The sequence below is a fragment of the Ciconia boyciana genome, chromosome 2, assembly GCF_034638445.1.
Source record: "Ciconia boyciana chromosome 2, ASM3463844v1, whole genome shotgun sequence".
Taxonomy (NCBI): domain Eukaryota; kingdom Metazoa; phylum Chordata; class Aves; order Ciconiiformes; family Ciconiidae; genus Ciconia; species Ciconia boyciana.
In genome coordinates this window covers 131,192,636-131,202,488 of record NC_132935.1, presented here as the reverse complement: position 1 = coordinate 131,202,488, position 9,853 = coordinate 131,192,636, and the positions used below count along the sequence as shown (strand labels likewise).

Below are 9,853 nucleotides of genomic sequence, written 5' to 3'. Positions count from 1 at the left end.
TCCACGGGCAAACTTGTCCTGAATGTCCTAGGAGAGGGAATCGGGACCTTTCCCCCCCCCCCCCCCAGGTTTTGCTCTAACCCAGTAAACCCCCCCCCGATCCTCCTGTGGTGGCCGGGAAGCGCAGCTTCCAGCAGCCAACAGGTAAAAAGGATCAAGAAGAGGCAGATGCCTTCCGTAGAGATGCCGGGATCCGACATTCAGAGCTACACAGAGGCAGAAACGTGTCCTGGGTCGGATCCTGTAAATACCATTACATGCTCTCCTAGGCACAGCCCACTCACGGCTCTGTCCTCTCCCTCCTCAACGCCACTGACGTGTTATGTGCTGTCATTGTACCAGCTTGTCTTTACACCCCAGGATAATGCGCCTATTATTCTCTTCTCTCCAAAGCTTCCACCTCTAACCATGTCGTAAAAAATAGCCTTAATAAAACAGTGATAATTACGCCATTATTGTTAACACTACCCATTAAAAATTTAAAAATAGGCTTTCTGGTTCGGTCACCCATTTGTACCGCGTATTAGTTTTTGCGGCACTAAGTCGTTCCGCGATATGTCAAAAGTTTATTCCTTTTTTAAAGACGACAAGACTTGGGTTTTTAGAGAAACTGGAGGCGCATCGTGGGTTCACAGTCGTAATTGGACAGTATCGGTCAAAAGTTATTGACACCCTGTTGACCGGCGAAGGAAAATAAATATCCCGCGGGTAAGAAGTGTGTGATGTGTCTTTCCTTCCCCAGGCTTAGCACTTTCAAGGGACATGCCCGATTTATGAGCATATCACTCGAACAATGTTTTAATGTCCCCCTATTCTTTCCTTGTTTTGGGAAGGGAGGCTGTTTCGTTTGCTTTTGTATACGAGGCACCTTCCAGCAGCGGCAACGCTGAAATCGGCGTATTACCCTTTTGAACGCGGTCGCCCTGGTCTCGCCTCGGCCGTATATCAGCAAGGAAAGCCGTAAACTCGGAGAAATAAATCAATTTGAAAAGTTTTGAGGATAGTTTTGACATCCCGTCTGTGACCGAGCGAGCGAGCGAGACTTAATAGGTTTTAAATCTAGGTCTGGAGTAGGGGGGGGGGGAAAACCCCGTAGAGATACACTTTCCAATCTGCCTGGAAATTAATCCCAAATGAGGGAGTCTCCTTCCAAATCGGGCTTGACAGATCTGTGGGAAACACTAGACAGAAGGCAGAGCGCCGGACCCCGCACTCCCGGCGAGGCAAAGCTCCGCCGTGGCGGGGAGCGGGACGGTGTCCCTGCTCCGCCACGCCGCGACATCGGCTCGTCGACGTGCGAGGGGCTGTCCCGGCGGTACTCTTCCTGGGGGATGTAAAAACGGACGCTTTAAGAAGCCTTTACTAATCCACGCTAAGTCGACCCCAAATCTCCCGTCCAACAGAGCCTTTTTTTTTTTTTTCTTAGACTCCACTCGGGCCTTTAACTCTCTGCGTTTACCCTTGGCAAAAAACTGAGCTTGTATGTGTGCGGGGCTGTGCGTCTGTCCCTGCGTGGGTGTGCCGCAGCCTGTGTTGCTGTGGGCTGAGACAGACTGGCCGTGGCAATGACCACCATCTCGGGCTCAACAAAACCTTCCACCCGAGGTACCCGGCGGGTGGCATCCTGGTGGGAACGGATTAAGAATGGGGTGAGGAAGGAGGCAGCAGCGGCTCGGAAACGAAAATGATAAAATTTGTGGGGGTCGGCCAGCATGATCCACGGGCACCGTCCCAGGGCTCCAGTCCGCGAGAGACAGGATTTCCCATTAATTTCCCCGCAGTCGCCTTCATCGCCCGCTCTGGGAGCGCTCCCTGAATTCTGAATTCAGCTCCCGGTTACTGTTTTATTTAGAAAGAGACATGAATACCCCTCTTCTTGCTTCCCCCAAACTCGTAGTCACGGGGAAACCCTCTCCCTCCGCCACAGACAGCAGCCAGCCTCCTCCCACACGGCTACCTGGCCGAGCTAGGAAGGAGGCTGGAGGTGACTTTCCCCGCGAGGCTGGGGTGTCCTGGGCCTTCACACCCTCCCGGAGGTGCCAGGGAAATCAGCCCCCCAGCATAGCGCAGAGGCGATGCCGCCAGCCGTGGGAAGCGGCACCAGCGCGACGCGGGCACAGCGCTGTCCGAGCGCCCCGCCTTGCCTCGCCTGGCCCCGCCGCATAGCTCCGCGCCTCTCCGCGCTGCTCCGCGCAGCGGGATCAGCGCTGGCCCTCCGCCTCCGCCCAGCGGGAGCCGGCGCGCCGCGGCCGCCGGGCAGGCGGCAGAGCCGGACTGCCTTATCCATCCATCCATCCATCCATCCATCCATCCATCCGTCCATCCATCGTTCCATTCTTCCCATCCATCCACCCATCGCCTGCTCCTCCAGCAGCCGGAGCTGATCCTGCTCCCCCAGCTCCTCGCTCGCACAGCCCGAGGAGCAGAGCCTGGCTGCGGCAGGGGTGGGCGGCGGGTGCTCACCCGGAGCTGGAAGGGCACACGCCGGTCTAGAGGCTGGGAAGGGAGAGAAGGGAAAGGGAATTTAGCAGTGAGTTTTCAAGAAATTGGCACGCTTCGGAGCAGTGTACGCATCACACGTGTGATGAAAAGCAGCGCAGTCCGGAGCGTGGTGTACGCATGATGTGTGTGTGCGTGGAAACGTGCCTGCGTGTCTACACAGGGAGAAAGAGAGATTGGTGGCGATAGCCCTGTAAAAATTCCTGGTTTATCCCTCTGAAATCAGTATGCTTATTGCTGGGAGCACATCTTAATCCATGCATCCAGCGGACCGGGAATCCTATTTACTCGTTTGTTTGTTTGTCTCCCTGCATCGTGCCCGCCTTGCTCACAGGGCTAGGCAGAAAATCCCAGCGTGTTCCCTCTTGCGCTGCCTGTTCCCCACCGAAGCAACGTCACCTCAAATATGCCAGTAAATTCCTTACCGGGTTGGGAACGTAATTGGTTGAATGTTTTCTGTAACCTGACTAGCCAATAACACTCCGAGAAAAAATTTAGAACAACCTAGTTACCACAGATGGTGAAAATGACTTGACACGACACGTGCGAGTCAATATTAACTGGAGATGAGAAACTTGCCGCACTCATTAGAAATATCACAGTATGCCAAAGAGACTACGTGTGCCGCTATATTTACGGTACAAGGTCCCTTATTTTCAGACAAGTGCTGTCCAAATGGTTGCCCTTGTCATTTCTGTTTTAACAACATCTGCTAGCTAGCAGAAGCCCTGGCCTTGATAACTTGCATTTCTCTGAGCCTGAATTATTCTTGGCAGACCTTCTTCTTGCAGTTTTTCCTCCTGAAAGCAGATAATAATTTATGCAAAACAATTAATTAAAAAGAAGAAAGGGGAGGAGACGTAAAACCCTCTTAAAAGCGCAAGAATCGCGGAACAAATGGGAACTGCGAAGGAAGAAATAAGAGTAAACGATAAACAGCGGATAGCCAGAATAACTACAGCTACGAAAGGTGACGTAGTTGCATCTTTTCAGCTGCAAAACGCAATAAATACGTAACCGCATTTCCAATTCTTAAACTAACGTTTTAATCTCAGTCAATAGAAAGCAGTAACAGTTATACGAATAGGAACCGATATTGAACCAGAACAAGACGTCAAGGCTATTTCTGCGTTCAGATGTCAGCAGCGCATTTCCTTATCCTCAAGTTTGCAAAAGATTCTTAAAGCCTTATATATGCAGTTATGCGGAAGCCGATTGCCAGCAATAAATAATGCATCCAAGGAAGAGGCTTGAGTACGTATCTTCTCACTTCCAGGATGCGGCTAGGGATCTTCGCCTCAATTCTACATCAAGGTTGTGGCTTAAAGCAGTCAAAAGGCTATTTAATTGTCAGGCAAGGCTTCCCCCTGCGGAACTCTCTCCGCATGTTACAACCTCTTTGCAGCTCAGCTCCATATGCATCTCTTTTTCACACTTCCCTCTCCATCTCGGGCTCCTACACCTGGTGCATCACGCATTTAGCCCATTAGCTCCGGCTCTTCCTTTCATCTTCCCCATGGCAGACGTTTCTATTTATCCACTGGCAATCAATGTGTGGCGTCACCGGTGGTACTGTAATGACGACTGCACCATTGAGGATGACAGCTTAGAAAGAAGAGGGCAATGGTGATCCCTCCCAGAGCAGCACAGCAGAGTGTAGCGCTCGCATCACAAGGTCACCCTATCTCACGGCTTGCACCTCTGCATTGGCAGGAGAGGGTTGCTGGGTTTGCACAAGGCTGGGGCGGGAGCGGGAGGGAGGGGGGAAGAGATCTGGATTTTTTTTCCCCCCTCCCTTAAGCAAAGCCACAATGGAAACCAGGAAGGAGGTGGTGATGTTTCTGGAAGGGACACAACTTGGCGCTCTAGTTGGCAAGAGGGTGCCTAATTTGTCCGAAGCAGTGGGGAGCCCGGCTCCGGAGCCGCAGGAGAAGATGATCCATCGGAACTGCCTCAGCCCCAGACCTGGCCCCTTGTCGTCCCGGGAGAGAGGAGGAGGAGGAGGAGGAGGTGGCGGAGGAGAAGACGAGGAGGAGGTGGAGGTGCTGCCAGGGACAGGGACGGTGCCGGAGAGCCGCTCGGCGGCGGCAGCACTGCTTTCGGCCGGACAGCAGCCCCCCGCCCCGGAGCCCCCCGCCAGCAAAGGGCAGCAGAGCAGCTCGGACACCGAGTCGGATTTCTATGAGGAAATCGAGGTGAGCTGCACCCCGGACTGCGCCACGGGGAGCGCCGAGTACCAGCACAGCAAAGGTACCCAACTCCTTCCCATGCCTCCAGCCCCCCGCCCGCTCCGGGGCTGGGGGGCAGCACTGGGGGGGCGGGGGGGCTGCCGGAGGGGGTCTTCCCCTCGCCAGCTGAGCGAGGGGCAGCCAAGTCGGGGTGTGTAGGGGGGGATCTCCTTTCCTGGCTGATTCCTCAGCTCCCTGCCACCGGGAGACTTGTCTGGGAGTCAGAGGACACGACACCGGGCAGCCCCCGCGTCCCTGGAGGGGAGCCAGGCTTCCCGCCGTGGATGCATCAGGTCTGCAGCTTGTCCCGTAGGACCCCCTTGGCCAAGACCACCACCCACTATCTCCCCTCCATCTTTTTTATTTTTTTATTCTTCCCCATCGCCTGGACAGTGCATAATCCAGGAAATCCCTTCCGAGCCTCCCCACCGGCGGGGTTTTTTGTATGTGTGTGGGGGTGTGTGTGTGTGAGCAAGATCAAACGGGTTTTCTGGCCGAGAGCTGTTTGTGGTTTTGCAGGGTGAAATGTGCCCGGGCGAGTGCGGATGCGCCCATAAAGACCGTAAAATCGCTCGCCGACTCCTGCCTGCCCCAAGTGCGGCAGCGAGGTCCTTGTTTGCACGTCGGGTTAAACAAAAAAAAAGAAAAAAAAAAGAAAAAAAAAGAGCAGAGGTCCAAATTACCTTGTCACTTCTATGTCTCGGTGGCGCCAGCTCGGAAATGGTCCCAATGAATTAATTGCCTTTGGTCTCGGGCACAATGAGGGAGAGTTGCATTTGAAAGCAAACGCAGCGGCCAGGCCCCTTTTCCCCCTGCCCCCACTCCTTATTCCCACCTTCCCAGCCCGGCAGAGCCCCCCTCTACCCCGACAACAACCCACTTCTCCCCCCTCCCCATTCCTCCATCACTTCAAGAAGAAGCCGGGAAGCGCTGAGAGCGCTGTCTGCCCTCTCTCGTCCCTTAGAGCCTCGTTGAAAAGATCCCATCCTGGGCTTTGGAGGCTGAGCGGAGACTCCCCGAGGCCTCACCTCCCCCTCGGAGGGAGCAGGGTCCCTGCCTGCCGGCTGCTCTGCTCCTGGGCCCTTGCTGGGCTGGAGGAAGGGGCCGCGGAGCTGTGCGGCTCGGGCGGTGGGCACACCTGCCTTTCCGAGCCGCTCAGGGTCAGGGGATGCTGCGGCGGCCGCCTCCGGCTTCACAGTGCGGGAAGCGAGCGGGGGGGGGCATCGAGCAGACACCCCCAGGGCGGTGCGTGTGTGTTGGGGTGTGTTGGGGGGGGGGGGCAGGTAGCCTTCCAGCCAGAGTGAATAAACACCCGTCAAACCCTTAACCGGTGCTGCATCCCCTTCTCCCTGCCCTCCCCCCCGGTCCCTCTTGGACGTCTCCCCAGCACCGTCAGTGCACCCGGGCAGGCACAGAAAAGGCGAATGGGGAGGGCTGGGGGGAGAAGGGAGCTCGCTGGGCAGGCGGGCGGCGAGCGTCCCTCCGAGCCCACCCGCCTCCGAGCGTGTGTCTCTGCTCCGGGCTCCCCACGCAGGGCCGTGCTCCGAGGCGCTGGCCGGCAGCCCCAGCGGCGGGGGGGATCACCCCAAGGGCAGCGGAGGCAGCGGCGGCTCCCAGGGCTCGCTGGCCTGCAGCGCCAGCGACCAGATGCGCCGCTACCGCACCGCCTTCACCCGCGAGCAGATCGCCCGGCTGGAGAAGGAGTTTTACCGGGAGAACTACGTGTCCAGGCCCCGGAGATGTGAGCTGGCGGCTGCTCTAAATCTGCCAGAAACCACCATCAAGGTACGCGCAGCTCGGACATGTTTCCAATTAGCACGATATAAATCTATATGGCCAAACTTCCTTGCAAAACTCGGGAAAGCACTTCGCCAGCACAACCCTCCCTCTCCCCCCCCCACCCCCCCGCCCCTTTCCTGGCCCTACTCGCACCCTGCAGCAAGCAGCAATGCGGGAGAGGGGATACGGCTCCCGGAGCCATCCCAGCCAGCACCGTTAATCCGGCCTCTCCCTAGCAGATTATTTTTAATCCTCCCTTCAGTCCAGTCCAAACCTCGCTCAGCTCTTGGGGGAGGGAAGAGGAAGCCAGTAGGAGCTCTTGTTTTGATCTTGCTTTGCTTTGCCTTTTCAAAAACATTTGCACATGAAAATAAAACCGATAACAATAATCCCAGGTGGTTCTGGCGGCAAAACGGCAGCAAGGAGGCAGCTTGTCCCGTAGGGACCGGGGGGTTCAGCAGGACAAGCCCTAGCAAGAAGAAAGGAAAAAAGCACCCTAAAAGTGCTGCTCCGCTGGGTCTCCCTGTAGATTTATAGGGGCTTAACTGATCCCTCCGTACGTGATGACAACTCCCTCTGGGAGCGAGAGCCGGCGCCCGTCTCCCCTCGCCGCAGACCCGCTCCCGCCCGCGCCGCCCCGGGGCAGGGGCAGGGGCCGGGGCCGGGGCCGGGGCCGGGGCCGGGGCCGGCGGTCGGGCGGAGCGGGCGGCGGCGGGTGACGGCTCTCGCCTCCCCTCTCCCCGCAGGTTTGGTTCCAGAACCGCAGGATGAAGGACAAGCGGCAGCGCCTGGCCATGACCTGGCCTCACCCGGCCGACCCGGCGTTTTATACCTACATGATGAGCCACGCGGCGGCCACCGGCAATTTGCCCTACCCCTTCCCGTCCCACCTGCCCCTGCCCTACTACTCCCACATGGGCATCGGCGCCACGTCGGCCTCGGCCGCCACTCCCTTCAGTACCCCCCTGAGGCCGCTGGACACCTTCAGGGTCCTCTCCCACCCCTACCCGCGACCAGAACTGCTGTGCGCCTTCAGGCATCCCTCTCTCTACCCTGCCCCGACTCATGGACTCAGCAGCGCCGGGGGCAACCCCTGCTCCTGCCTGGCTTGCCACGGCGGCCAGTCCAACGGGCTGGCGCAGAGACCCTCCGGATCAGACTTTACCTGTTCGGCCACAACCAGGACTGACTCCTTCCTCACTTTCACGCCCTCTGTGCTGAGCAAAGCCACCTCAGTTTCCATGGACCAGCGAGAAGAAGTACCTTTAACGAGATAAACCTTCGCCTCAGGGTTATTAAAAACTCGCCCCTTTCCCGGGCGTCTCTTCGAGTTAGTGTACCTACAGCCCGTGTTTATTTGATCGTGCTCTCTCCCCAGAAGTGGACACCTACGGAAAAAAAGACTAAAAATAGCTCAGTCTTAAAAGGATTTACATTCCAAGGGGAAAAAAAGAAGGAAGAAGTGACTAGTGATTTATCTCTGAGAAGGATTTTAGGCACGGAAGAGGAAGAAAACCACCCCGAATGAAATACTCTTCGGTAACCTATAGCAAAGAGATGGGACTTTCTGTTCAATGGATAGACTTCTTACCAAGGGCTGGGGCTTCTGCGGGTCACAGCAACAAACCTTAGGCACAAACCGACGAGACAGAGAAGGAAAATCTGAAATACTTGAAAGAAACATTATCTCGATAACGAAATGGCTTGTGCGCATGAAGAAAGCAAAGATGTAACCTACCAGAGTGTTCAGAAAATAAAAGCAACGAGCAAACAGCAAAACCAAAAGGTTTCTGGATTGCAACTCAACAGTATTATCCAGTTATCTCTATAGAGAAAAACAATGCTTTACCATAAAGAAAAACTGACATTCTGTACATTACTTTCGTGGTTTAATTGCATTCTTTACTCTCCCTTGTCTCCTCCTTCGTTTCGAGCAGAAATCCAGCATTTCGTCTCCTCTTTCATTCCAACTTTTATTTTTAGGAGGCAGACTGGAATTGGCAGGGAAAAAAATACGAGCTCCTGCCTCTTTATGGGTCAGAGCTATTTGTCCTTTAAATAACAATGTCCTATTATCAGTCGCTGAAATGTGCACACACTGACGAAATTAGCAAGTGATGTATATGTAAGGAGGGTTTTTGAATATCGAATGTATAATGCTCTGTGAGCAGAGACCCCGTGCCAAACGCTAACAAGCCGCCAAGGGAAGAGATTAGGTGACAGGGAGCACAACTCCTTCAGACAATCACCAGTCTGTAAATGGGAGCAAAGGCGGTTTCCCTTCCTTTGTACTTCAGCCTGCAGTTCTCTCATTGACTTTTCCTTGCTGTGTCTTCTTTCTTTCTTTCTTTCTTTCTTTCTTTCTTTGTGTTTTTTAATTATTGAATTCATGCCTTGGGTTTTGTGTTTCCTTCCCCACCCCTAAGCTTTGCATTTGTATGTCTCCTTCACTCTGGTCCCTCTTCCTTCTTGAGGAGTATTTCTTTCACAAGCCCCCCGCCCCCCCTCCCGCCTCTTCTTTCAGGTATTTCAGAAGGAGGTAGCATCATTGCTTTTGCTTGGATTTCTGTCAACCTAAAATTTAAAAAAAACCACGGACACCGCGCTGGGTAGTAGTTTCTTCCAAAACCGGAATTGTTTATTTCATTCTATTTTAAAATAGCCCAAAGAATACACTGTCATAATTTGTCACAACGACGATAATAACAACAGACACATTTTAACAACGTATCACCCATATTTTTATTGTGTTTGTTTAAAAAAAAAGTAAAAGTGTTGCTTAAGACGAATGTCACCTTCGTGCAGTTTCTAATAGTTACATTTCAACAAGCAGGAAAATAAATGCTGGACAGAACAAAGACGTGTTGACACCTCCGCTATCTACTTTGTGTTAAATTGCTGAGGAGCCTCTGGTTTATTGTCACACCGGAGACTTTGTGTCCTTAGGGCAGGGAGTGAATAGCAGCGTTTCCCTATAGCGGATGGAGAGCAGGGAAGAGACACGGGCGTGCCAGGATATATTTTTCCAATCAAAATAATTCGTTTATTAGAGCTTTTTAAAAACTGATCCAAAGTCACCATCTTTAAATCATTAAGGGCAGATTGTTCCGCCCTTTCTGAATGAGATGTCCTCATGGACACGGGAACCGATGGCCCTTTTTGGACACTCACAAATAGGTTCTCCCCCGCCATCCCCCCGGAAATAACAATTGTAAACAGCGTCCAAGGGCAGCGCCGAACAACACCCGGGCTTTGCAAGCCTCTCCCCTCCTTACTGTGTCTTTAGCAGACAGGAGAAGAACGAGTCCGACAAAACGGGAGCTGCGGAGCGAGTGCCTGCCACCACC

At 54.2% G+C, this 9,853-nt stretch overlaps 1 protein-coding gene across 1 annotated transcript; it reads left to right on the top strand.

Moving 5' to 3' along the window:
- Nucleotides 1-4,310: 4,310 nt before the first annotated feature.
- Nucleotides 4,311-7,783, top strand: EVX1 (even-skipped homeobox 1). The gene is made up of 3 exons (XM_072851452.1): nucleotides 4,311-4,749; nucleotides 6,262-6,512; nucleotides 7,253-7,783. The coding sequence occupies exons 1-3, from the start codon at nucleotides 4,311-4,313 to the stop codon at nucleotides 7,781-7,783; spliced, it is 1,221 nt and encodes a 406-aa protein (XP_072707553.1).
- The last annotated feature ends 2,070 nt before the right edge of the window (nucleotides 7,784-9,853 follow it).

Coding starts and splice junctions, on each gene's coding strand:
- EVX1 (XM_072851452.1), top strand. CDS start 4,311: ATGGAAACCAGGAAGGAGGTGGTGATGTTTCTGGAAGGGACACAACTT. Junction 4,750..6,261: donor CGAGTACCAGCACAGCAAAG/GTACCCAACTCC, acceptor CTCCCCACGCAG/GGCCGTGCTCCGAGGCGCTG. Junction 6,513..7,252: donor TGCCAGAAACCACCATCAAG/GTACGCGCAGCT, acceptor CTCTCCCCGCAG/GTTTGGTTCCAGAACCGCAG.